At 47.7% G+C, this 27,686-nt stretch overlaps 2 protein-coding genes across 8 annotated transcripts in view; one reads left to right on the top strand and one right to left on the bottom strand.

The window, feature by feature from the left end:
* TVP23A (trans-golgi network vesicle protein 23 homolog A) overlaps positions 1 to 10,033 on the top strand; it is a 21,791-nt gene extending 11,758 nt beyond the window's left edge. For 2 of the 5 annotated variants that reach the window (XM_081133242.1, XM_081133240.1), the window contains 6 exons: positions 6,228 to 6,372; positions 6,899 to 6,988; positions 7,172 to 7,300; positions 8,262 to 8,390; positions 9,013 to 9,072; positions 9,794 to 10,033. In XM_081133242.1, coding sequence (XP_080989368.1) covers positions 6,228 to 6,372; positions 6,899 to 6,988; positions 7,172 to 7,300; positions 8,262 to 8,390; positions 9,013 to 9,072 — 553 coding nt within the window. In that variant the 3' untranslated portion in view covers positions 9,794 to 10,033. Of the gene's footprint in view, positions 1 to 6,227; positions 6,373 to 6,898; positions 6,989 to 7,171; positions 7,301 to 8,261; positions 8,391 to 8,934; positions 9,073 to 9,793 lie in introns of all 5 variants that reach the window. The other 3 variants (XM_081133243.1, XM_081133241.1, XR_013998526.1) reach the window with 2 other exon arrangements.
* NUBP1 (NUBP iron-sulfur cluster assembly factor 1, cytosolic) lies at positions 3,899 to 27,686 on the bottom strand. 3 transcript variants are annotated; one of them, XR_013998525.1, is made up of 12 exons: positions 27,596 to 27,649; positions 27,413 to 27,517; positions 25,204 to 25,337; positions 18,867 to 18,935; positions 16,626 to 16,658; positions 15,914 to 16,004; positions 15,095 to 15,249; positions 12,682 to 12,792; positions 12,341 to 12,443; positions 11,252 to 11,365; positions 10,936 to 11,019; positions 9,906 to 10,191 (listed from the first exon to the last, which is right to left on the bottom strand). XR_013998525.1 is itself a non-coding variant. In XM_081133238.1 (11 exons), the coding sequence occupies exons 1-11, from the start codon at positions 27,612 to 27,614 to the stop codon at positions 3,978 to 3,980; spliced, it is 978 nt and encodes a 325-aa protein (XP_080989364.1). In that variant the 5' UTR covers positions 27,615 to 27,649; the 3' UTR covers positions 3,899 to 3,977. The 3 variants fall into 3 exon arrangements, 2 of the variants coding, with proteins under 2 accessions (XP_080989364.1, XP_080989365.1); XM_081133238.1 differs by lacking the exons at positions 9,906 to 10,191; positions 11,252 to 11,365 and adding an exon at positions 3,899 to 4,051; XM_081133239.1 differs by lacking the exon at positions 11,252 to 11,365 and having other exon boundaries at positions 27,596 to 27,686.

Raw genomic sequence — 27,686 nt, 5'->3', positions numbered from 1 at the left:
AAGTTAGATTCCACCCGGGTGCTTCATCCTCGGTGTGAGCCATCCCACGGGGTTTCTGAAGGGCTTGCAGGGGTCTCTGCTTTTTCAGGCATGGGACCCTTCAATCCCTTTCTGCTTTGTTCCTGGAGCTGAGTTTATCTTGAAAATGGAACAGGAAGGCTCATCCACTGTAATGAGCATACGGATCACCTGGCGTCTTGTTAAAATGATCTGGGCTCAGGAGGTCTGGGGTGGGGCCACCGAGCCTGCATTCCTAACAAGCTCCAGGGCACGTGGGGAGCTGGCCTATGAAGTGGCTGAGGGGGCAGACCTCATCCTAGCTGTCTCCCTCTCACACTAGAGATCCCCTTCCTCCCACATCTTCACGCTGGCATACTGCTGTTAGCAGAAGAGCCACCTGGCTCTAAGTGGGTGTCAGGGCTGAAGAAATAAATAGTAGCACCCTCCTCATTTTTAACAACAGGGGAAAACGTGTGACAGAGGACATCCCAAAAGAGTGTCACTGATCAAGGCTTTTTCTTACTTCCATTCTCAAAAATCTTGACTGTTAATGAGTCAAACAGGTAGATTACTATTAGCCACAACCACTGCCTGGTCTATCATTGTAGGTATTTTATCTCCTGGAAGCCTCAGACATCTGAGGTAAATGTTCTCCCATTTTACAGATGAGTACACTGAGGCTCTGAGCAGTTTAGTAGCTTGTCCAGGGTGGTACACAGCAAGGATGGGGCTTGAATGTGGATTTAGGCTCTCTGGCTTTCACTGTACCCACTGTTCAGGTGGGGACCAAGGTGGGGGGCCCAGTCGGCATTTGTACTCCATATAATGGTGGTCCTTTCTTTGCAGAGAGACTGGTAGGCCATGAAGAAATGACCTGCTTTCTGGAATTTTCCTCATGCATACACTGTAATGGCCAATTACTCAATTGGGGAATTTTAGGTCTGGAATTTTTTTTTTTTTTTAACCACATGTGGCCCCCAGAATATCAACCCATGGGCTTGGTTTACTCTGAAAGGCATCTTGCCTCAATGCAAAGTTGAGGCGGCCTTTGATGATTTCTTTACTTTTCTACTTTTTAATTCACATTTACATAATAGTACAGAGAACAGTGAACATGGTGTTCCGGTTCTCCAGCTTCATGGTCACACATGGTCATCCTGTTTCATCTTCACCCATCCACTCTCCGCCCCCAAATTAGTCTGAAGCAGATTCTAGACATCTCAGATGTGTTTTTTGTAGTGGAGAAGTAAACCTAGCAGGAAGGACACTGTCTTTCCTTAGATCTTTGTCACAGGGAAAAGCAGAAAGCTTTCCAGGGTTTCTGAAAGATGACGGAGAATTTAAAATAGGATATCTGATGAGGAATGCAAGCTGGAGATAGTCTTAAAAATCAGAGTACAGTTTTCAAATTGAATACAGTTTACTCATCTGTTCAACAACTAAAGGGCAAATTTTAAAGCTACTATTAGATCATTAATCAATTTAGTATTAAATCAAACTTCCCCCAAATCAAACCTGCCTTAGGAGTTTGTGGGAAAGGGGTATGTGTACCTATGGGACATACTGTCTGGGCAGAACACCTCTGCACTGACCAGCACCCATTTTTTTAGAGTGGTTTTAGGTTTACAGAAAAATTGAACAAAAATACAGTTCCCATAAGCCCCACCACAAATTTCCCCTTATTATTAACATCTTGAATTAGTGTTATAACTTGTGACAATTGATGAACCAGTATATCATTATTATTAATTATTATTATTAACTAAAGTCCCTAGTTTCCATCGGGGTTCGCTCTTGGTGTTGTACAAATGTATAAAGACATGCCCACCATTACAATATCATACAGACTAGTTTCTAGGGGCCAACAGTAGCAGTTTCTTTCTTTCTTGGTTTGTTTTGAGTGGTGCCTAATTTCATCACCAAATTGTTCCTGCTGGTCTGGAGCAGGGGTTGGCACACTTGCTGGGTAAATATTTTCAGCTTAGCAGGCCAGCGAATGAGTGAGCGTGTTGTACAAATGTATCATGACATGCCCACCATTACAATGTCATACAGACTAGTTTCACTGCCCTCTAAATCCTCTGGGCCCCACCTAGTCATCTTCTCTGCGCTCAAACCCCTGGCAAGCACCGACCTTTTCGCTGTCTCCATAGTTTAGTAATTTCCAGAATGTCATATAGTTGGAATCACACGGTATGTAGCCTTTTCAGACTGGCTTCTTTCCCTTAGTCATAGGCGTTTATGATTCCTCCAGGACTTCTCATGGCTTCGTAGTGCATTTCTTTTGAGTGCTGAGTAACATTCCACTGTGTAGATGTACCACAGTTCATCCATTCACCTATTGAAGGACATCTTAGCTGCTTCCTGTTTCGGGCAATAATGAATAAAGGTGCCATAAACATCTGTATGTAGACGTGTTTTCAACTTCTTTGGGTAAATAGGAGTGCAATTGCTGGATTGTATCAATGTAGAATTTTTAGGGTGATTTGCAAAGATTTTTCCTTGGTCAGTGGCTTCAATCAGAAACATTTTTTTATTGAGGTGTGATGTACATACAGTCAAGTACACTAATCTTAAGCGTTCAGCTTGATGAATTTTTATACGTGTGTACACGCGAGATCAAGATGTGGAAAGTCTGCAGCATCCAGAAGGCTCCTTGGTCGCCTTCCCGGTCACTGCCCACTGAGCCATCCCGAGACAGCGCTGCTCTCCAGCATCACCACTGGCTCTGCTAGTCAGGCAGCTCCCAAGCTGCCACTTCTGAAAGCAGATTTTTTAGGGGGAAAGGGGCCAACAGTAGCAGTTTGTTTCTTTCTTGGTTTGTTTTGAGTGGTGCCTAATTTTATCACCAAATTGTTCCTGCTGGTCTGGAGCAGGGGTTGGCACACTTGCTGGATAAATATTTTCAGCTTTGCAGGCCAGCGAATGAGCAAGCATGGCTGCGTTCCAATAAAACTTTATCTGCAGAGACAGGAAGTGAGCCAGATGTGGCACTTGGGCTGGAGTTTGTGAATCCAGGATAGAGCAGGACTTTCCTTTGTGAAATTTCTGGCCAGGCCCTCTCTCAATCTGGGCCCGTGTGTCTTGGGACAGGGGTGCACATGTGAAGGCCTCCTCAGGAGACGTTCATGCGCATTCCAGGTTGAGAACCTCTGCGTTTCCATCTAAGGAGGAAGACAACAGGTGTCCTGGGGCCCAGGACTCTGAAAATGCATTTTAACTTAAACAAAAGCCCATTGAGACTTTCCACCTCGACAGCACTTTGATTGAGTTGTCTCATTTCCCCCTTTCGCCAGCATTCTTCCCACCTCCTCTCCTGGAGATGACAGGCTTCCCTGGGCCAGGTGGAGGGGGTGTTGGAAACCCGGAGGGAACGCTCCGAGTTAAAGCCGAGCAATGACGGTGGTTCTTCAGTGAAAGCATCGGGGCCGGGGGAATATGGAATCTGGAGTCTTGGGGAATCCCTGAGATGAAAAGCCTGCCCCCGGGGAGTGAGAGAGGGAAAGTTGTGGTTAGAAGGGGAATTTTCCAGTGTGGCTCCTCGAGGTGGGACAGTTTCGAGTGACTGAGGGCTGAGTTAACAACAGCTGTTCACAATTACCGAGCCCGGGCTGTTTCTAGCACTTCATACGTGCAGCTTCACTTGATCTTTTCAGTATCCCGGGATGTGGCTGCTGTTGGCATTCCCATTGTACAGAAGCAGAGACTGAGGCCGAGAGGTCACATAACTTAGGGAAGTCTGTGGAGCTACTCAGAGGTTGGAGCCAAGACCGGAGCTCTGGCGTCGGGCACCTCTCAAGGGGCGACCAGGTGGGTCCCTGGGAGGGTAGAGTTGAAAGCCAGAGGCACTGAGAGGTGGAAGTGACTGTCAGTGTGTGTGTTTGCTCTGCAGCTGCGGAGGTGGCAGGAGAGAACACTGGGAGGACAGGAGGAGTGGACAGGCTTAAGCCATGGCCTTCAAAACTCTCACATTAGTGTTAGCTGGGGGCAAAGGCTGGGCAGACTCTGGAGAGAGACTGCATGAGGCTTGGAGGGTTGTCCAGAGAGCAACCTGCATAAGACAGGATTAAAACAACGCTGGAAAGTGCAACAGGCATTGTTTTCTACTTGCTTTGGGCTTTGTGTGACTAATAATAATTTGATTGGATGATAATAATAATAATAATAATAATACCTCCCAACTCAACAGAACTTTCCAACAATTGGGATTTTTTTGTGTTTTATTTCAGGAAACCACAGCTTAAAAAGAAAGAAAAGTAGTGGGCAGGGGATTTATTCGAATACAACTTCCAGGTTTTACCCTGGACCACTGCACACTTGTGGTTCTCTGACATTTTTTAAGTCTGTACTGTTCTACACAGAGGACAGATGTCCCAGGGATCCTTAGAGGGCTCGATTACAAGTTTTGACACAACAAATATTTGCCAAGAATTTTAAATGTCATGTACTGTTGGGGATATAAAATGATCTAAAACGTGATTTCTGCCTTCAAAGAACTTTCAGTTCTGGCGAGAAGACTCGTTTATCTTCAGCGTGAAGGGGTAAAATTGTATTGAGACAGTTTGTTGAAAATCCTTAATAAAATTTAAGGCGAAAAAGGATATAAGAGATTCCCAACGGTCTTGTCTTCTGGAATAGTCCAGACTTGGAAGTTCCATGTGATCACGTCCCCCCCCCCCCTTAATCCTTACCTGAGGATCTGTTTTTATTGATTTGAGAGAGAGAGAAACACGAAGTGAGAAACATTAATCAGTTGCCTCCCATATGTGCCCTGACCAGAAATTGAACCTCAGCCTTTTGGTGTACAGGATGACGCTCCAACCACCTGAGCCACCCGGCCAGGGCATCACGTCTAATTCTGAAATGCCAGGTACCCTCCTCAGGCTGGCTTTTCCCCCAGGCTGCCAGGAGCGCTGAGCGTCTGGAAGGTACAGAGAAGCGTTCTGGCGCATGGCTGGTGCTCGGGCATGGCCCTTCTACCTTTGGAAGGCCAGGGGCACGTGCAGAAGTCCTATAAACTCCGCCTCTGAATCTTAGTTCATGTTCCCTTGGGAATTTGAAACCGTACAGTTCTATAGGAGCCCCTAGTTTGCTTATTCTGATCCCACTTCGTTTTGGGAAGACCCAGCAGGCTCGTCCCCCTGCAGGTCTGCTGGCTGCCTCTCTGTCATCCCAGATGTTGCAAGCTGGCGGCTGGTGGGCCAGGGCGATACTCAGCCTGCATTATTTTATTAACATCATTAGCAGCCATCATTTTAAAATCCTATTTGCCATCACAAGCCTGGATCTCTAGCTTCTTGTGAAATGCTGGATCTGGCAGCACTAGGGCAGGTGTGCAGTACTGGAGGGAGGCCCCTCCCTCCCTAGCAATGGGTGGCACTTTAATTGCCAGCATCCTCAGGCTTGAGCTGTGGCTTTCTTGATGTTGACTGTTTTCTTCTACCTCTGCTCTAACAGAAGTGGATTCCTAAAAAAGAAATAGAAAACTATGAGTGTCTTCTCTTCTATCTGCCCCACGTTACCCATGGCTGTCGCCTGCCTGACCCCTACAGGCATTTGTTATCTGCCTCAGACAAGTGGGTGTACCCTCATTATGGATCACCCTTGGGGCTCTCATCTTTCAGACCCATTTTTTAAAGCATTTGATGTAGGATGAACACATGCCCCTTGGTTCTGTGTCATTCGTGCCTAGAGAGGCCCAGTGAACAAAACCATCTCGCCCCAGATTAAATTTCATCATTCAGGTACCACTCGTTATGAGCAACTGTGAGACCTGCCGTTGGCACGTCATTCTCATTTCCCTCTATCCAGGAACATGCATTCCCCGATGACACGAGACAGCACCCATGGGCTGCACGTGGTCTCACCGCCCCGTTACTGGGTAATAACCCAACCTTTACCTTTAGGGAACTAGTCACTATCGCTGCTAGATGGGAAGGCAGGAGTGATTTCACTTCAAAGGTGGCCCATTTTCAATGAGGGCAAGTGATATTTGCAATCAAATTAGGGGAAAGCACGGGATTCTTTGAGAGAAAGAAAAAGCTAGTGTAACAATGACTGTTACGGGCCTTCTAATTTGGTGATGTGTCTGTCCTTGGAGCTGCAGCCTGATTAAGTTTGGCTTGAAATGTGCCACAGAGAACGTGGACAGTCGGAAACCATGGAGCAAGCTCCGCGACTGCCCTTTCGGCCCTTGGAGTGAGGGGGCCTTCTGGGTTCTTTCCTAGGCACCCCTTGGCCACCTTTTTCCACCTGTTTTTCCGAGTGAGTGCCATCGTCACCTACGTGTGCTGTGACTGGTTCAGCAGAAGCTTTGTGGGCTGTTTTGTCACTGTGCTTCTCCTTCTGTCCTTTGACTTCTGGTCTGTGAAGGTAAGGCCCCCACCTGTGATGCCGTTGCTCCCGAGACACGCAGGCCACGTTTCCGGATGGTGACTCTCCCGATGCAGGTGGCCAATGATTTGAGCCAAGAGTACTCTGGTTGAAACTGCTGATACACACTTAAGAATGCTGAGCCAGAGTCAAAGTTACAGGAAAAAAATAAATCGTTTAGTTTTGAATAAATGGCTTCAGGATATTGGTTGTCACGGCTGCAAATATGTGCCATGTGAGGATGACAACTCTATATGGCTTTGGATTTTTAATAAAATTTACACATAATATACAAACATTTAAATGTTCTATATAATATGAATGTATACATTTGGGGAGCCTGTCACTTTTTAAGGTAAGCTTAATTAAAAATCGGAAGACTTGAAAACACTCCGAGAAACTGCCACAGTTCAATTCCCTTTTTCTCTGCTCCCAGTACAAGTTTAACTTTTATTCACCAACGAATAGGCAAGGACTTTCTCTATACCTATGGCCTGCTGAGAGTCACTCTGTCCCTTTTCCTCAGAACGTAACCGGGAGGCTCATGGTGGGCCTCCGCTGGTGGAACCAGGTGGATGAAGATGGGAAAAGCCACTGGATTTTTGAGGCCAGAAAGGTAATCCTAAGACAAGTCCAACCAGAATGGGGACAAGGCCATGGGAAGTTCCCACAGGTCCTGCTGGGCTCGTGCAGCTCTGATGCCCGCCCTACACCAAGCCCGCTGCTGCCGGTGCCCCGGCGCGTAACAGGAGCACGTGTAAAATCGATGACAGTGGCGGCCTGAATCACTTTCCCGCAGGTGTCTCCGAACAACATCGCTGCCACGGAAGCGGAAGCCCGGATCTTCTGGCTCGGCCTCATTATTTGCCCGATGATCTGGATCGTGTTCTTCTTTAGCACCTTATTTTCCTTGAAGCTCAAGTGGCTGGTAAGGCAACGCCTTGACTCCGACGTTGCTTCGGCATCTGTACAGAACCAGGGGTTCCAGGAGTGGATTATTTTTTATTGATAGATTTATTGAAATGGCTGTATTGAGATAATTCACATACCATACAATTCACTCATTTAATGTGTACAATTCAGTGGCTTCTAGGATATTCAGTTGTGCAGCCATCACTACAATCAAGTTCAGGATGTTTTCATCACCCCCGAAGACAAGCTGTAGCCTTCAGCCATCACCACCTCCCCCATGCCTCTGTTCACACGGCCCTACACCCACTCATCTTTGTTTCTATAGATTTGCCTATTCTGGACATTTCCTGTAAGTGGAATCATAGAACATGTGGTCTTCTGTGACTGACTTCTTTCACTTAATGCAGTATTTTCATGGTTCATCCTTGCTGTAGCATGTATCAATACTTCCTTTTTGTGGCTGAACAATATTCCATTATATGGACAGGCCACATTTTCCTTCATACACTGATGGCCATTTTGGTTGTCTCCACCTTTGGCACATACGAATAATGCGAAGAGAGGAGTTTATAGTAAAAGTGTATGACATCCTAAGTAGGAATAAGCTTGCCTCAGAGTTCTGAAGTTTTATTTCAGAGCTACTGTATTTTGTTGCCATGACCTGGTTCATTCCTGAGAAAACGCAATATCCACAGACAGTATAAGCAACAGCGTGGTTAAAGCTGTGGACTCCGGAGTTTGGATCCTGGCTTGGCCAGGCATCAGCTCTTGAACTTTGGGCAACTTTAGTTTCTCTGGGATGATAATGGCACAGACTTCTCGGGTTGTTGATGATTAAAAGGTGTCCATGAGTATTTGTCAATGCCCAGTAAGGTTGGCTGTTACTTTAGGTGAGGGCCAGAGCCACCGCTACTTGGTTTGGGAGGAAAATTTCAATATATGCTCAGAAAGCTGACCTTTGCTTTTTCCGAGCGCAGGCCCTCGTGATAGCTGGGATTTCTCTCCAAGCTGCTAACCTGTATGGCTACATCCTTTGTAAGATGGGAGGCGAGAGTGACATCAGCAAAGTCACAGCCGGTTTTCTGTCCCAGACGGTGTTCCAGACGGTGAGTGACTGAAATCTGGCTCCGGGACCCCTGCTCTCCAGAGGCTCAAGTAGAGGAGGCCTGTTGGCACCTGGAGTTTCTAATGTTTTCCTCATCAGCCAGGCTGCCCGTTAGTTTTTTAAATGTACAGTTCAGTGTCACCTAGTACATTTACACTGTTGTGCAACCATCCACCGCTAACCACCATCCATCTCCATCCAGAACGTTTCCATCTTCCCAAACTGAAACTCTACCCATTCAACAGCGGCTCCCTGTTCCCTGACCCCAGCCGCTAGAAGCCAGTTATACTTTCCGTTCCTATGGTTCTGACACCTCCAGGGGCCTTCCATACATGGAATCACACAGTATTTATCCTTCTGTGACTATCATTATTAATTTCAGGTGATTTTAAAAACTAAAATTAAGAACCACAATTTTTTTTTAACCTCACATATAGTTCTAGATGTGAGAAATAGATCTTTTAAATTTGACCAGGCTCATCCTGAAGTGGTTTCAACCATATTTAATTTTCATAGAGCCACTTCATGCGCTTGGTACATTTCAGGTTTGCTCTGGCCTTGAGTCAGAATCAGGCCGTGCACAGGTGGCGACTGAACACCGTGGCTGACTTTTCCCCTTGCAGGCCTGCCCAAGTGACTTTGAGAAGCCTGGCCTCGAGGGGCTGGAGATCCACAAGTGTTAGGTGAGAGGCGGGATCAAGGCAGGGGTCTGGATGGTGCAGGGCTGGGGGCTTGTGAGGAGCTCCCCTGGGCTTGGCTGTGCCTGGGGTCTGGGAAGGCTTCCCCCAGTGCTGAGTGGCCAGATGCATAGCCAGGCAAGAACCAGCCTGTGCACTGGGCATCCCTGGGCCTTTGTGATCTCATCGCCCTTTACAGGGGTCCCACCCTCCTCACATTGGACATGTGCAAATTCGACCATATGTGTAGGCATGAAGCAGAGCGGGGAGGGAAATGAGCGAATGAGAGGGAAAGAACAAGGGGATTTGCCCACCCTTCCCTCATGCCCTGAGTAAGACGGAAAACAGGAATTTCCTCTTCCCTCAGCTGTCTCAGTTCCTGTGCATCACACAGAGTGAGCCTCTCCTGGCAATGTCGATAATTCTAGAGTTCACCTCTGTCTTTCCTGTCAAATGTCTTGCATGGCACTGGAAGTTACTGGGTGTAGTGTAACATAACTACACAGGGCAGACAGACCCCAGTTCTGTTTAAGTGGGTGATCTCAGGCTGCTCAAGGGTGTTCTGACTACATGTAGCTGCATCGTATGCTAACCTCAGAACAAGCCCTGGCTTGAGGCTCCATCGATTTTCCTCAATCTGGAGAGTAACTGTGGACCATGCTGTTTAAAACCGTGACTGTGTCCTTTGCACTGAAGCCACACATCCATCCCTCTGCTTCCTTTTCAGGCTTATTCAGAGGCAGCAGTAGCTGAAGGGAGAGGTTCTGTCATCAAATGAGCTTCCAGCAGAGAATTCCATGACCAACAAGCCATTGGTTTTCAGTGAAGCAGGCCTTGGGGAAGGTTTGAGGAGACGATTTTATTTTTTAAATGGCACATTTATAAACAACGCCCTTTACATGTGTTGTAAAGAAAACGGTACAAGTATTAGATGATTAAAGTGTCTGCTAAAGTGACTTTACACCGCACCAGAGTCTGGTCCCTCTCTGCCTGTGGCCCCACTTTGTGCCCGAGCGGTCAGGACGTGCTGGATGTGCTACTTGTGTCCATGTCCCCCTGTGTTTCAGGAACTAATGAGGCTCTTCTCTTCTTTTGGCTGATGGAGATTACAAAACTCCTGGATTCCTGCAAAACAAGGGGGCAGGCAGAGAAATACCGAGGCTCCTCAGTTCCCTAGGCAGCCCTGCCTGGTGCTGACCAGGCCGCCTCTAGACAGGGGTGGAATCCCCAGATGGCTCAGTTCCCTAAAAAGCCCCATTTCTGTTAATGCCCTGAATCTTCAAAGTGACCTGGATACCACACACTGCCCACCCGCGGTTATCACCACCAGCTGATAACCTTAGTCCCTTCTGCAGATCAAGAAGCCTGGGAATTATGTCTTTACCCTCCACACCATCTTACTAGGCAGAGAACCAGCACAGAACAAGACTTAAGACCTTCGACTACTGACGCCTCTGCTGCACATTCAAGGCCTCTGCTGGCTGCCCATCGCAGAATCATGCCTGCACGTGGGTTTGGTTTGACTCACTAGGCTTTGTGGGGCTTTTTTCTTAGTTTTATTTTGCCAGCTTTACTGAGCTGTATTTCCTATGCCATCAAATTCACCCTCACTGTGTCTTTTAAACTATGACTTAGTTCACAATATGGACGTACTGAAAGGTTTCTCATAGACTGGCTTCCTGGGCTGAGGGAGCCACTCTATAGGTCATCCCAGACCCTAATGTCCTGATTGTCCCCAGCTGAGGCTGTGTGGCAGTGACCATTTATGATCTTAAGTCACATCTTCTCACACCCAGCCCACTGTGCTCATTTCTGTCACTTCCTAGCCCCATAGCCATCTGGATTCACAAGACTCACAGGCACACTTACTCTGAATTATACTTCTGTAGGCCAATGCGGCTGGTGAATCTGGCGCGTCCATCAAAAAAGACCGTCCTTCGTCACAACTCTTACCTTAAAGAAACAAATGAAAGAATTAAATCCCTAAAGAGAACAAAGTGGCAACATGACATGACCTTGGGCTCTTTCTGTGCCTGTGACATTAGGAAGCTTCTGAACCCACTGCATTCATAATGAACAAAGCTAAGAATGAACATCAGGTGAGGGGATGGTCTGAGAGGATCTCCCCTGCCTCCCTCCATGCAGCAGGGACCCTGGCCAGCGTTTCAACACTGCTGAGCCTCACCTGGCTGAGGGTGTTTACTGTGTGCCTACAAGTCATCTGGGTGGTGTATGGCAAACACAGGTTCCAGGGCCCCACAAAGGGCAGATTCAGCAGCTCCTGCGTGGGCCCAGGAACCTGCATTTTAAAAGATTAATTAGTTCTTTCAGTAAAAAGATAATGAATGTAAATGGTAAAAAAGTATGGTATACAAAACGTTGGACCATAAAAGGTGAGTCCAAAAGAGGCTACCAGTGTTTCAGATGTCTTTCTAGAAATAATATGTGCACATAAACCTGCCATATATATGCACATACGCACCCATATACTTAAAAAAAGAATGGCAGCATAATACACATGTTCTGCCTACTGCTTTTTCCATGTATAATTTCATCCTGGAGGTCATTCCACATCAGTATCAACTGTCAATCTTTCACAAGACAGTCCACTCCAGTGCCCTCCTATGGACTTGCAGGTTGTCTCTAGGATGTCAACCCGGTGTCCAGGTGAGCAAGATGCAGAGGCCTGCCCCAGCGGGCGTGTGGCATTCTCGCCTTCTCCATCTGTGTGCCCACCCTCGCTCCGGGGTAGAGCCCTGCGGTCAGCTTCTCCACCCCTTCCCCCAGATGCTGAGCATGGATGGAGAAGCAGAATCAGTGGTTCCACCACCCACAGCTGCTCCCCAACCTTAGTGGACCCTGGTGAGGTCAACTGTGGAACTGTCATTTCCTCAACTTCCCTAGCACACTGCCCCACGGGACAGGGAAACCCAAGTGAGGGAAGGAGCCCCAGGTGAGAGGGGGATGACAGAGATGGAGCTCCCCTGGGAACGTGGTGGAAGCTGTTTGGGAAGCCCAAATTCACAGGAGAGGGACTAGGTCTGGGAAGTACAGGTCCCAGAACAGTCCCCTTAGGGTCACTTTGTTCCTATCCTGGTATCCTCCCTGCACCCTGGCATCTCCCTGAAGTTTGCTGCTCTCTCGGCATCTGCCTGCATGTTTCACTGCTTCTCTCACGGGGAGGGGGAGCTCCTGGAGGTGGGTTCTGGGGCCAATGCCCCAAAGTGTGAAGGCCCCGCTCAGCGACAGAACTGGGGTATTGAGACTCACCCACCTATGTGTGGGTCCAGAGGCACTTTGCCAAGGAGAGGGATCTTCAGGTCCCGGCACATGACCTCTGCGCCCCCAGTCGTGGGTGGGAATATCTGAGACTCTTTCTGTGAGGCAAAGTAAATGGGGGGAATCATGACTTTGTTTCAGAATCATAAGGCTGGGCCATATTTTAAACAAACTTTTCAAAAGTGTCCATTTTGAATGTGAAACACTAACTGCCAAAGACTTTTCATTAAATCAGCAGTAGAGAATTGTAATTGTGATCCCATTTCTGGAAACAATGGGGAAGCAGAACTGGCTTCACAGAAACCCCCAGAAGGAGCTGGTCAGACAGCGCCTTACCTTACACTTGGGGCAGACGAAGCTGCTCATGTTCTCCACCACCCCGATGATGGGCAGCTTTACCTTGTGACAGAAGCTGATTTCTTTCCGGACATCCTGGAGGGACACCTCCTATCAAGGTTCAAAAGACCAGTTGTTTCAAAGTCAAAGTACAAGAAACAGAACGTGTGGTTGTGGGATGGTTGCAATGCAGTGGATCATACTCATAAAGCCTTAGGGATGTGCGCCATTTACTCAATGAGTATTTATTTAGTGCTGACCATGTGCTAAGCCCTGTCCTAGGCACTATTTCCCACAAAACCCCAAAAGGATAAACCTGAACAGTCAAATAGCAAACGTACAATGAATCTATAGAAAAGTGACCTTTTTGCATATCTCTGTCTACTTTCTTGTCAACATACTATGCTGAGCCAAAGTGGGCATTATTTTTTAGGTCAGGGGATGGGAAACTAGGCCTGTGCGCTAATTCTGGCTGGCTGCCTGCTTTTGTAAAATTCTTCTGAAATATAGCCATGCTCATTTCTTTACATACTGTCTCAGGTAGCTTTTACCCTACAATGCTACAGCTGAGTGGCCATGACAGAGACCATATGATCCCCAAAGCCTAAAACATTTACTATCTGGGCCTTTACAGAGAACTCTCAAGGCACACCTCCCGGTGTGAGTACTGAGTATAATCAGTGCCTAGTACCCTCCCACCCTATTTCCCGTCCAGTGTTATTGCAGACATGTGTATCCTAGCTTGCTGTTGTCAAGCATGGCTACTCCTTAGCACGTGTGACTAATAGTCACTGGCTCCCAAAGGCTCACAGCTTTGAGTCATCTATTCTCCGGAGGCACACATTTGGGTCTAGGCCTCTTTGAGGCTAGGGTGCAGGCAAGGCATTTAGCTAGAAAGTAAACTGGCCATGACATAGTCTCTGCATCTTGCTGTACCTCTGTGGTTCTCTCCTCGGTGTCCTGTAATTAAGTCTGCCAGTGCTGGATGGGAAGGGCTCTGAGGAAGTAGGTGTCCCCAGCCTGAAGTCACATTTTCCAGAGAGGTTCTAAACAAAGTGCATACACGTGGAGCGTGCCCCAGGGCTTCCTGAGGAAGTGCCAGCACCTGCTTGCTCTGTCCCCTCTTCTTGAACCCTATGGGGACTCCATGTCTCTCTTCACAACAAATGTGGTATTGGAGAAGCCATCTTTGGGCCAACTAGAATTTTGTTGTTTCTTAATAGACTTTACTTTTAGAGCAGCTTTATGTTCATAGCAAAATAGGCCCAAACATGGCTTCTCATAGGCCCCTTGCCTCCACACACAGAAAACCTTCCCCACCACCAACGTCCCGAGCGGTACATTCCAGCCAGACTGTTTCCTTTTAGGTAATTTCATTGGGACCAACTCATCTTCCCTCCACTTCCACCCCCGGGCCAGGTGCCCCCCGCCTCTAGCCACCTAAGTGGTATCTTGCTCTGCCACATGCCCCCACATCTCTCTCCACAGGGAACCAGAGTGATCTGACAGACACGATCCTGTCCCAACACTCGCTGACCCAGCCACCTTCTCGAGGGCCGCTGTGCCTGTCACACCCTAACATAGCATCACCCATGCGTCCGTGTGTGCAGCACCCACCTTCCTCAGTGAACTGCATAGGCCAGGAGGGAGGACCCGTCTGTTTTACTGCCCTGGTGCCCAGCCCAGGGCCTGCATGTAGTGAATGCTCAGTGAGGGCCTGGTGAAGGAGGGGGGTCATGCTGCCCGACTCAGGCAGACTAAGGTAAGCCCTCTCTATTCTCTTTCTTGGGAGTGGAGAAGAGTATTGTAAAGAGAAAGATAACTGAAGAGAATTGGCTGTTGGCTTCTTGAGACCCTTAAGATCAGGGGCACTAATAATAAAGCATAGCCCAGAGGTGACCACATTTACTGCTGCGGGACTTACCCAGTCTGGGTTCAGCACAGCCCCGTGGCACAGCCTCTACATGACTGGTACATGAGGAGCTGGCAAGGCCAGCAGCAGCTTACCCAAAAACCCCCATCTAGCCCCAGGCTGGTGCTGTGAAAAACTGGGGACAGTTCCTGGACTGTTTTGAAATGCGATGAAGAAGCCCTGCAGGCCTTAGGGACCCAATGCATGAGTACAAGGTGACCACGGGGTACAATCTGAATTATAACAGCACCAATGGTCTCGCTGGCTTTGTGAGGGGAAATTAAAAAGGCAATTCTGAACTATTGGACCAAAAACCCAACTGTGGAATGCTTATTTGCCAACTGGAAGTGCCTGGACCAAAGATAAGCGAGGTTTCTGCAGAGACAAACCAGGCCTGCGTGTTCTGAAGAGCCCCCTGGAGCCCAGGGTCTCAGGGCCCTGTGAGGAAGAAAGCTTCCCAGGGGCACGGTCTGGAGCCGGCTGCCCCCGGCCCTGGCTCACCTGAGGGGTGGTGATGATCACGGCCCCGTCGATGTGCGCCGCAGCCAGGTACTGGACGACTGAGAGGTGCTCGTCCGACGTGCCGGGCGGGGTGTCCACGATGAGGTAGTCAGCCTCTCCCCAGTCCACGTCGCGGAGGAACTGCTTGATCATGCCTGAGAGGAGGACCCAAGCTGATGCAATTCCCCTTCCCTGTGCTGAGCTTGGGGCTCTACAGAAACACAGCCTGTGATCCTCAAGGATGTTCGGTCTAGACCCTCAATCGCTGGCACCGGCAATGTCAGGAGACATTTCTGGTTGCCACGCCGAGGGAGGGGCACCACTGCCATCCAGCACAGAGGCCAGGGCTGCCCCGGGGGTGGAGGCGTAGAGCACAGTCCACCCCTCCCCTAACAAACAATCATCCGGCCCAAAATGCCCACAGTACCGAGCCTGAAGAACCTCACCCTAAATGACATTTTCGCACTGTCACCCCGAGCCTCAGTGCCCAATCAACCTAGTATTGATTTCACTTCAAACACTTCTTTCCCTGACACAAAGAAGCCACTACAAAACCATCATACGAATAATTTCAGGGTTATATAGGTTCTCAGGAGAAAAAAACCCCATAATAGATATTAAAATCTATGGAACAAAAACTGATGTTGCTATTAGCTGTCTTCAACCAGTGAAGGAAGGGACAACTGGATGCTTAAACCTCTGCCCTGCGGGGCCCAGCAGGATGGCTGTGGCACCCCAGCAGGACGGGGTGCAGAGGGAACCCAGAGCAGTTCTGCCCTTGGAAGAGAGTGATGAGAGACAGAAAGCAGAGCGGCAAACCATTTTTCTTTGGTCCTCTCCAGATAACAGCATCATCGGGACTGCTGAGTAAGAAACCCACCGACATCACCCCCAGATTGTCTTCCAGGAACTGGAGAGAATGAAGCAAAAGACATTTTACTTAAAGCCACAGCACAAGGAACTTCCCTATGTCTTCTCTGGCTGAAAAAAACCCATTTTGGGGACAATAGTACTGTGTGATCTATGAGTATATTCACTCTTTGAATCCTCAAATCATTTTTGGAAAAAACAGGTTACCATATGGGGGGAATTGAGAGAGGTGTCCTGTAGCCCTCAGCTGCAACGACAGTCAACCTGGCGGAAATACATGAGCATCACCTCCTCAACTGACTGGCCCTGGGTTGGTGAGGCGTGGCCCCTGGGCCAAGCCTGGCCCGCCATCCGTTTTCATACATGAAGTTTTACTGGAATACAGCCATGGCCATTTGTTTACATATTACTACTTTTGAGCTACAGTAATGGGAAATGTACAGCCCACGAAGTGAAAATATTCACTGCCTGACCCTTTTCAGAAACAGTCTGCCAAGCCCTGGTCCTCAATGGAGGCCCTGTACCTAGAAAGTGCCTCCATAAATATCTGCTGAATGATCCACAGGGGGCCGAGAACAGCGCTGCCAGCCCTCCACCTACCCACCGTGCACAGCTGGACCACACTCACTCCCCTGAAAGTAGGCAAGAGGTGAGCACTCACCACTGGAGACCAGCCCGAGCCACTCTGGTGAACCTGTGTGAACACGGGCATCAAGTGTCGCTTGTAAATCCTGCACCTGGCCACACTTCATGCACAGACACATTTTACGCAGCAAGAAGACAGTTTTACAAAATACAATTCATCTAAAATGCATCCACTAAATCCTTAATGTGGAGTGAACAGCGGGGGGGGGGGGGGGGGCATTAATGAAAGCTATAATTCCATATTCTTTTTTCCCAACAAATTGGGTTATTTTGAAACTCTGCTTAGACATCTTGTCAGGGAACCAAAGTTACCTGAGTCAAATATAATTTGGGGTCTGAGGTATTTTCAAAGAGTGACAGAAACTGCTTGTGGATTACTGAGAAAATGCAGGTAACTGTGGAGCAGCGAGGTTGCCTCTAAAAGTCGGGGAGTGGAGCAAGGACCGTCAGTGAGCCAGGTGATACAGCACCTGCCCTGCCAGTGGTCAGAGCTTCAGCTCTGGCCTGCTGTCCCCAGGGGACAAGCACTGGGAGAAAGGGTGTCAATGAGAAGCTCCCTGGGACTACTTCAAGATTCAGACTCTTCCTCACGGGTGTTCATCTATAGCCAGGGCTCAGCTTTGCATCCCTCTGTTATAAAGCTAGAACTTAAGCACCTTCCAATTACACATCTGTCTTAGAAATGAGAGCAACACAGGAGCCAAAACAGGCTTTCTTAATGAAGCCTTATTTTCTAAAATAGCTCTACTGAGATATAATTTACATACCATACAATTCCCCTATTGAAAGTGTACAAAGACTCATGATAGTCACACAATTGTACATCAGCCACCACAATCAACTTGAGGACATTTTTATCACTCCAGGGAGACACCCTGCACCTCTTCTTCCCTGTCACCCCCAAGCCCCACACGCCCCTCCAGAAACAGGTGGCCACGGATCTACTCTGTCTCTGCACCTGTGCCTATTGCAGACATTCACAGAAATGCAATCGTGTAACATGTGATCCTGTGTGTCTGGCTTTGAAGTCTCATTAAAAACACACACAAACCATTCATTCCTCCTTATCCTTGTTCTTTAAGGTGCTGGTCTTAAGAGAGGGGTAAACATGATGACCCAACAGTGTAGGAGAAGAAAATAGTGCAGATTCTGTTTTATCTCACTGTTTAAAAATTTCAGTTTTTATAAAACACTTATGTAGTGCACAGTAGGGTATATCTGTATAACAACTTACAAGTAAATAAACATACACCTATACTGCGGGCATGTGCTACAAAGCTTGTGGTATGTGGTCACAGATGTCTGATCCTGCTGCTTGACCTTGACCCTGCAAGGTATCACAGCCTTCCCAGCACCCTCAGAGGCAAAGCCCAACCCCTGAGCAGAGCCCATGCGGACTGGCCCCACTTGTCTCTGGCTACCCTCCAGCTACCCCCAGGCCCCTGCACTCTGCCCCAGCCCCACTGGCCACTCTTCAGAGGAAATGAGGATTCTCCTGTCTCAGGGCTCCTGCACTTACTCCCTCAGCCAAGAAGGCTTCTCCTCGACTTTCTGCAGCAGCTCCCTGTGCCTGCCCTGCTCCACCCGGTCTGTCCCCTCACTCTGCTTCAGTTTTCCATTACCTATCATCTGTCCCTTCCCAAGAGGGCATTGCTCACCACTGGACCCTAGTACCCAGAACAGTGCCAGCACTTAAAAATGAACCAGTTTTGACACCCCTGGAACAGCCCAGCCCTCCAGCCATATTCAATGCACCGCCCCTAGGGGAACCCTTCCTTGGATTGCTTCTTGCCACTCCGAAGGGAGAGACTATGACTTGCACAGACTGCTGTGGCCCTGCTCCCACCTACATCATTTGCCTGCTTCAAAGTCTCAGTTCCCCAGAGGTGGTCACAGGGCAGAAATATTCCCTTGCGTCCACAGTACAAGCCCCCAGCCAACCCTGGTCTAGCTTTCCCAGTCAGGGCTAAGTTTCTGTGTCTTACTTCTGCATTTCACTTGCTGTTTCCCTTCCCCTCTGAGAAGGCATGGAAACCAACACTTCTTTAATGGTTTAGATGAACTTTATATATAATTCCTCCTCCCCTCAATTCAGTTATTGTTAAAGTAGACAGATGGATTAGCAAACATTTACCTGGTTCTATCATGTCAATGTAAAAATGCACCGGCTATGCTAACCCCTAGGTTTAGGTTGAGTAGCTCAGCGCTGTAGTTTGCCGTGAGACCACTTCACTGCATTTTGTAATATGGCTCTTACCTGTTCTCCTTCCAGTCCCATTATCTTGGGAATTGATGGCCCGCATATATCAATGTCTAGAAGAGCAACCTGGGGAACAAGGAGACCAGCGCTGTAACACAACAGAATATACAATCCTTCAGATACACACAGCTGGGAGGGAAGCAGGGTTTGAGGAAAAAGGGAGAGGGGAGAAGATGGAAAGAAACTGGGTCAAACGTGGGCCAAACAGAATCTCCTGAGGAAGAGTTACACTTATCTTCTCAGTCGTGGAGATGTAGTCCAAGGCTCCAAAAGAGAACCTGGCAAAGTGCATCAATACTGACTCCCTCCCTCTCGCCCCAGACTGACCTGGCTCCAGGTAATCCTGTGGACCTGGGTGTCAGGCCACTTGGAAATTCAGGTCTTGGTACTGTTTACTTGGCCCTTACTATGTACCTGAGGTGGGTACCATTACCTCTCCTTTACAGAAGAGGAAACTAAGGTTCAGAGGGGCCCAGTGACTTGTCCAATGAGCAAGGAGCAGAACTGGGACATAAATAGAGGCCTTTCACTCCAATGCCTGGGCTCTTTCCACTACCCCATGGGGCCTGGCAAGCTGAGCTCTGACCAAACCCTGTTTTCCCGTGATCCTGAAGGTTAGGCTCAACTTCCAGAAAAGAAACTGAAAATAAGAAGGAAATCTAGAAAACCTCTTTGCTAGTGGTGAACATAGCCTTGGATGACTCCTTCCACCCCAAACATCCTGCTTTCCCTTCATAGCCTGACTTCCAAGGCCTTCTTGATCTCTGATACTTGGGGAACGATGTATGTTAATGATCCACAGACATTTTACATCACAACCTCACGATCTAAGAAATCACACCATCACCACAACCCGAACAGACATTGATGAACATTCTTCGGTTTCTGGCCCAGTCTCCCATGTTCCTGTGGGAACAATTTAACTAGTTTCCTTTTGAGACATTAAACTCCTCACAACCAAGGGAGTGAATCATGAGTGGAGTGATGCAAGGACACAAGAAATGGATTGCCTGCACTCACTCCTGTGGCAGTACCCACATTCCTGCTATCCAGATCTCCAGTGGCCATGTCCTGTCCCTTCCAAACCTCCTGCTGATCCTGTCACTATCCCCAATATCCATCCAATTGATTCACTTTCTGCTCAAGTGAAGCCAGAGAACACTGGCTGAGAGAGACGTGCATGCCATCACCCTCACCAGGGCCTCCGGGGAAGGTGCTAGAAGCCTGAGGGGAAGCAGCAGCCCTGCCCCACCTCTCCCACACACAGTGGTGGAGGGGGCACTGCAATGCTGTCGGGATCCAAACTTCCCCTTAGAGGAGGCTGTCGCCATGTGGCTACTTGGGCCAGGGCGGTGCCAGGTGTGGGGGCTTCTTGTGCCCGTGCTCAGTGCTGCTGAGCCCCAGGAGACACCACCTTAAAGCCCTGTCTCGGCCCACAGGTGTGGCAGAGGCCAGGCTGCCCAGGCGGGCGGGTGAAGCAGCTGGGACACTGGTGGCGGCGTGTGCATGTGTGTGTGTTGCTTTACAAAGTGTACTGAAATGGCACTTCTGTTTCTCTGATGCTTCCTGGAAGCCATAGAACTTAGGGGCTTTAAAAAAAAATTAAGGAAAATGAAATAAACAAAACAGAAAAGGCCATGGAAAGTGGAGTATAGTCCTAACTTGGCAGGTGGAGGCTGTCACCTCACACACATTGCTTTTCTTCCCCCAGCCCCACCTGTCTGAGCGTCTGATCTGTGAAACAAGTGTTTTGGGAGATTGTTAGGGCCCTTCCAGCTTTAAAGTCTACAAACCCCAGAGACGGGTCTAAAAAACTGTGAAGTCCTGAAGCACCTAGTGTGGACCTTTTAACGAGAGAGTTCATCTTTTAGATCACAGGGCAAGGTGATGAAGTGGTAATTTATGAAAGCTGGTGACTTGTGGTGGAGAAATAGCGTGCGAGTCCTTGATGTCACAGGCCAGGCTCCTCCGCCTCCCTTCACCACAACTTACACATTTCCCAGCCTGCCTGTGATTAGTCAGGAGCTTCCCAGTTCTGCTGCCTCCTGATGCAAGGCCCTTTGAAAATGAGCTAACAGACATCTGCCTGCCCTGAGTGCTGACATGAACAGCTTTGCTCAGTTAGAAAAGGGACAGAGTGCTTCCCACCGTCCTGCTGAATTCAGGGCAGGGAGGAATGTGTGCGACTTGACTGTAATCTGCAAGACACACTGAGCCATCTACCATACGCCGACACTGTGAACCTTTTGGAGAGAGTGATGTTTTCAGTTATAAGTAGGTCTGCTGGGGAAAATACACCTTTCCGAGTGCTGGCATTTTTTAAAAGTACCGCTGCATGAAGAAATTCAGCTTTATCCAGCCATATTTCCACACTGGATGGTGTGCTTTCCTTCAGTATACTGGAAAGTCTAGACATGTACAGTGGGGACTTCGGAACACAATTATAGGGAAGTGTGATTATATGTAAACAGCTGTTGATTCACAAGCGGTTACTTGCAGATGGCCTGGTGAGAGACCATCTCCAGAGAGCTGTGAAGAATATGCCCAACAGCTTCTAAAAGCAGTGATTACTCTGGGTAACCTGGACAATCTGAGAAAACAGATTTCTTGGTTAGCCAACTGGCCAATACAAATCTGACCCACAAATGGCAAGAGATTGGTGACTAACAGAAGAAAAAATTGACAAGTATATTTTGAACCTGCTCAGCACTGTTTGGGTAGGCTACCAACTCATTATCACTAAAGTGAAAATTTCATCACCCACTCCATATTTCAGTTAGTGGAATGAAGTAATAATGACTGCTATCAAGGACATTTATTGAGCACTTACTACGTCAGGTACCATGTTAAGGACTTTACATTTACGTGCACTGTCTCACACAGCCTGAGTCCCATTTTACAGATGGGTAAACCAAGGCACAGTGAGCCTGGTAACCTACCCAAAGCCACAGCGGTGGTGTTGGGGGGCTGTGATGTGAACCTGGGCAGTGTGACCCCAGAGCCTGTGTTCTTGACCACCACAATAGACTGCACCCCAAATGCTCAACTAGAGTTCTGACTCCTCTCTTCCAAAAGTTGGGAGGTTCTGCTGTTTCTGTCTCTACAACTTTGTCCTCATTTGTTCCCTGCTGTTTGCTCCAGTCACTGCCCTAGTTTGGACCCCTGGGGCCTCTCATGGAAACATGAGCAACGCCTCCTGGCTGGCTTCCCATCACCCTGTAACAACAGCCACACACGGTTGGCTGTCACAGCCGTGCTCCTAAAGCACTGGTCTGTCTCAGTCTCAGCCTTGGCTCCCTTCACTGGAGCAGTCCCCACTGCCTGCCTCTCCATGTCTGCTCTGGCAGTCCACCTCTGTGCCTTTGTCCACCCCTGCCCCCCATTCATCATTCCCATCACAGTCTAGATGTCTCCTTCTCCAAGCCCAGGTGTCCCCCCAGTCATCTTTCCCTTTCCCCAAATCCCTAGAGCACATCTTGGATGGCAGATACCAGATTCTAGAGAAGCCCATATCAGTCATGTAGGCCAGTGATAGCAGTTCCACGTATTATAAAAATGATCGGAAAAGGGACATGGCAGAATTCAGAGTCTTACTGATAACAGGAACATCAAGCTTTACAGAGCATCTAGTTCAGCCTCTTCACTGACCCAAGGCTGTGGCCTGCCGAGGTTTCAATCCTCCAAAGATGTGCTCCCCCAGCCAGCACAGGTGGTTCTGGTGTTACAAACCAAACCAGGGCCCAGGAAGCTACAACCCAGGGGCCAAATCCAGCCTGCCACCTGTTTTTGTACAGCCCACAAGCTAAAAATGGTTATTACATTTTTAGAGGGTTGGAAAAATAAAAATCAAAATAATACTTTTATGTCATGTTGTGAAAATTATATGAAATTCAAGTTTCTGTAACAATAAAGTTTTATTAGAATATAGCCATGTTCGTGGTTCACAGACTGTCTATGGCCCCCTTCATGCTGAAGGGCAGAACTGAATAGTTGCTACAGAATTTGTATGGCCTGCAAAGCCTAAAATATTTACCATCCGGCTCTTTAAATAAAGCCTGCCAACCCCTGAGGCAAACTCTAATACTGTCATCCTATGATTTAAAAAATGTATTTCTGGAGTTCTTGGGTACTGGCGAACTGTCTCGGGGGCCACTGTGTCTGTGTGTGTGTGTGTGTGTGTGTGTGTGTGTGTGGAGGGCGAACTGTCTCGGGGGCGTGTGTGTGTGTGTGTGTGTGTGTGTTGAGGGCATATCAGAATGGTGGACTTGATCCCCCTTGCTCCCTGTAGCTGGCCTCCTCACTGCCCCAGGAAGAGGGTTTTTTGTGTGTTCTTTCTATGGAGGAAATAGTCTTTATCATAATAAAATCTTAGGGTGTGATTGTACACTGAGGTAGAATGGTTTATTTCACACAAGTAGGAAGTACTGACATTTATCCAGCTTTTAGAGTATTAAAATATAATAGGCAATAGTGACAATTTTGACAATTTTAAAATTTCAAAATTAAATGTACCTCTAGCATTATCTTACTTTCTAAAAAAGTAAAAAAAAAGTAAAGGGCCATTTGTCAATCAGTAAGAAAAGAAGTGTCAATGAGTAAGAAGTGAAAGAGTTAGCCCTTGTATATAAAAATAACTTTCCATTTTCAAAATGTTAGAAAAGTAACTTTCAGAAATAAAACAATGCAGGAAAGAAGGCACACATAAAGACATGGAAAGAACGCATTCATATCATAGAAAGAACACACAAAGGCCATGGAAAGAACTGAAATGGCAGGGAAGGGCTTTAACATAAACAAAACAAGATTGTTTCTACGTCACACAGAGACCTCCTGCAGGCCCCAAAAGTGTTCTGATGGAGAAAACAGCATTTGGCTGGCAGCTGAAACAGCAACTAGCACACACAGCACACACAGTGCCAACTACAAGTCCTCAGTCCTCAGCGAGGTCTCTCACTTCAGGGTCAACATGTGGGCAGCTGGGTTCTGAGAGACACCCATGCTACTCTAGCAGTTCTGATATGTATAGGTTTCTTTTACTGGAATTTTGAGCAAAATTTCATTTTGGAAACAACAAAAAGGTAGAATGTGATGTGTGTTAAAAAAAAACACCCAAAAACTGAGAAACACAATAGTCATGGTTTTATTAGATATAAAATGATAAAGTGAATATTGGGATCATTTTCTAAAGTCGATAAAAAATTATCATGAGTCCCAATGAATAACCTAGTGTATTTTAAAAATCACAGGTACTGCAAATCTCCATTTGACCTTTTGGTAAAAAGTATTGTTTTCTTCTTTGCCCTAACATACCTTTTATTAAAGCTGAAATCCAGAGAGCAGCCCTGGGTACTTTGAGATTTCCTGCTCATCTGTGTACCTGGGTGTAAGTTAGTGGCCTAGGACAGGGGTCAGCAAATGATTTCTTTAAGGGCCAAACAGAAAACATTTAAGGCTTTGTGGGCAAAATTAAGGATACTATGTAGGTACTTATGTAATAATTTTAAAGTAACCATTTAAAAACAGCCCTAGCCAGGCTGTTGGGCAGTTCATCCCGGTCCAGGTGATCAGCAACTGATCAATGTTTCTCTCCCACATCGATGTTTCTCGACCTCCCCCCCGCACTCTCTCTCTCTCTTTCTAAAAATCAATTTTAAAAAATCCTTGGGTAAGGATTAAAAAAAATTAATAAAAACAAACCCCAAATAACAAAAATAATAACAATAATAAAAAATAAAATAAAAGCTACCATTAATAAGTGTAAAAATTATTCTTAGCTCACAGGCCAAAAAAATACAAGAGATGGGCTGGATTTGGCCATGAGGTAGAGTTTGTAGACCCCTGGACTAAGAAAAGGCAGAAAGGGATCAATAACAAGAAAGAAGTCTGAACTTAATGTAATAAATAATCAGCATGCCAAGAGAAATGTACACCTGCTATCCATTTTCACAACTAGAGCACCCAATGAAGTATTTCATTTCGCTGCCTGACTGCTATGTGTTTCCTCATTCTTTCTGCAGGGATCAAAGAGAACAATTCAGCCCTAGCAGGTTTGTTTAGGCCTGAGGATTGAAGGGTCTCGGGTTCAATTCCCATCAAGGGCACGTATCAGTTTCGGGCTTGATCCCCTGGCCCAGGTCTGGGCACATCTGGGAGGCAACCAATCAATGTTTCTCTCCCTTCCACTTTTTCTGAAAAACAATGGAAAAAAAGATCCTCGGGTGAGGGTTAAAAAAAAGAAAAGACGCCAATTCAGCTTAGTCTAAGGAACCAGCTCCCTACAAGCCATCATGAACCCTCAGAAGGGAGTCTCTCCCAGTTTTTCCCTAGGTCGCACCTGCGTGTTTTCATCCTCTGCTAGGGCGTGTGCAAGGTGGGCGCTGAATGTGCTTTTCCCAACGCCGCCTTTCCCAGACAACACCAAGATTTTGTGTTTCACCGTCTTCATTTTCTCTTTGATTTCCTCTATGGCTGCAAAGAAAACAATTCAGGTGATAACATCCTCCAACTAAATCCTGAATGTCACTCTTCCAATGAGCTAGAAGGAGCTAAGTCCTCGGGGTGCTTTCAAGCGATCGTGTGTGAAACACCACCTAGTCAATGGTAGTAGTAAGCGCTACGAAGAAAATAAGGCTATTATCACATCTGACATTTTCTTACTTATTGGTTTACTTACCTGTCATCCTTTACTGGAATATAAGCTCCACGGGGGTGGGACTCTGCCGTGAAGTGTTCACTACTTTATTCCTGGCTCCAAAACAGAGCTTTGAATATACAAAAACCACTTGACGACAGGGATACATTCTGCAATTAGGCAATTTTGTCCTGCAAACATCATAGAGTGCACTTACACAAACCTAGATGGTAGCACCTGCTACACACCTAGGCTATGCGATAAGGCCTACTGCTCCCAGGCCACAAGTCTATACAGCATGTTACTGTATGAAACAGCACAAGACTAAGTCAAGCACAAGAGAAGATGATGTGATAAAGAGATTAGACATCAGATGTATGAAGCAGCTGTCAATGTAACACAACATACTGTTTTACAGGAAACTTTTTTTATTAAGTAGAAAGAATACATTATAAAATAATGATAAGTATCATGTAGTAAATATATAAATCTGTAACAGTCACTTACTATCATTATCAAATATTATGTACTATACATAATTATATGTGCTACTTTCATATGACTGGCAGTGCATAGGTTTGTTTACACCAGCATCACCACAGACACATGAAAAATGCTTTGCACTATAAAGTCAGGACAGCCACATCACTAGGTGACGGGAATTTTTCAGCTCCCTTGTAATCTCATGTCATATAAGCAGTCCATCATTCACTAAAATATCACTGTTTGGTGCATGACTGTAGTAATGATTCTCAACCTGGGGGCAAAATCCAAGAGGAGACATATGGCAATGTCTGGGGCCATTTTTAGTTGTCACAAGGAAGAGGTCCCCCCTGGCAGGTAGTGGGTGGAGGCCAGGGATGCTGCTAAATGTCTGCCAGGGCTCAGGACAGCCCCACCACACAGAATCATCCAGCGCCAACGTCAGCGGTGCCCAGGCTGGGAAGCCCTGACAGACAGCAGGCCCCTGATAAGTTCCTGTCACTGACGACTGTCGTTTACTACACATTTGCTGTGCTGTCACTATTTCACCTTATTTCAAATCCTTCAAACAACGCTGCGAGGTAACTGTTTTTCTCCCCTGTGACCGACGAGGAAAGAGAGGCTCAGAAAGGTTAAGACTCTTGCGCAAGGCCGATACTGTTTTTGTGGGAACCAAAAAACCAAACTGAAGTCTGTCTGAACTCCTTCCAAGTCCTCCTCCCAGGCTCCTGCTTTTTAAGTTCCTTTTACTAGGTTCCCAGAGGTCTCTCCACCCTCCAGTTGGACCCTCACAGTACTTATCGCTGTGATGACTGATTGCTTGTTTACTGTGGGTCCCTCCTGCTGAACGAGCACCCACTAGAGCAGCGACCTCTATCTTTCACAGCTATATCCCCAGCACAGAGCACTGTGCTAGGAGGCGATTAGCACACATTTCTGTTGAAGGAATGGAAGAATCGCTCCTCAAAAGGAAGAAATGCTGTCCAGAGAAAGTAGCTGAGGGAGCCAGGACTTAAGCCCAAGCTCCCTGACTTCGAAGTTTATACCCTATTCCCTTTGCTGGTGGCCTCCTCCAGACCAGTCAGTCACTGTCACCGAAACCTGTGGCCGAACCCCTCAATGCAGCCGACTTTCTCCCAAGCCCCGCTCTTCTAAAGGCCCCCTTTTGACTTGCAAGTCACTTATCCTCAGGCTCCTCTGCATCCCGGCTGCTTTCCCGGCCCCTAGACTTTTAAAGGCTCCGTCCCTCAGCCCCGCATCTTGTCACTCATTTCTCAAGTCCCGCCCCTCACCACCCGGCCGACTACTCCAAGCTCCGGCTCCTCCTGGACCCGCCCCTTGCCCACCGTCACCGCCCAGTTTCCCCCTACGTCCCGCCTCTTCCGGCCCGCGCCTTTCACTTCCCGTTCAGACCTCGCCCCTTTCTCACCCGGGTCCGGCGTCTTGCCGGCTCCTGAAGCGCACAGCCGCTGGTTGGGACACCCTTGGCACGCGGCCCCTTGGCCGGCCTGGGTGCTGCCGGTTCCCGGACAGTCTGCGCAGAGACAAAATCACAGTTAGAGTAGCTCCTGTCCCTTCAGCCCCGCCACCCATGCCCCTTCCGCGAGCTCACCGTGAGGTGGCTCCTCCATTTTGCCGCCTTAGTCGCCGGAACCTACGCATCACCGGAACTCACTTTTGCGTATTTCCGCCTCCTGGCACCC

The sequence above is a fragment of the Miniopterus schreibersii genome (genome assembly GCF_964146895.1).
Source record: "Miniopterus schreibersii genome assembly, chromosome: 3".
NCBI classification, from domain to species: domain Eukaryota; kingdom Metazoa; phylum Chordata; class Mammalia; order Chiroptera; family Miniopteridae; genus Miniopterus; species Miniopterus schreibersii.
Note: the sequence above shows the minus strand (reverse complement) of the source record. Positions and strands in the feature narration are given on the sequence as shown.

Bases quoted from the DNA above. Each gene is read 5' to 3' on its own strand.
- NUBP1 (XM_081133238.1), bottom strand. The intron at 12,793-15,094 runs GTGAGCCAGGGC...GAACCTTGATAG, and splicing joins TGATCATCACCACCCCTCAG to GAGGTGTCCCTCCAGGATGT. The intron at 12,444-12,681 runs GTAAGGCGCTGT...TTTGCCTCACAG, and splicing joins TCGTCTGCCCCAAGTGTAAG to AAAGAGTCTCAGATATTCCC.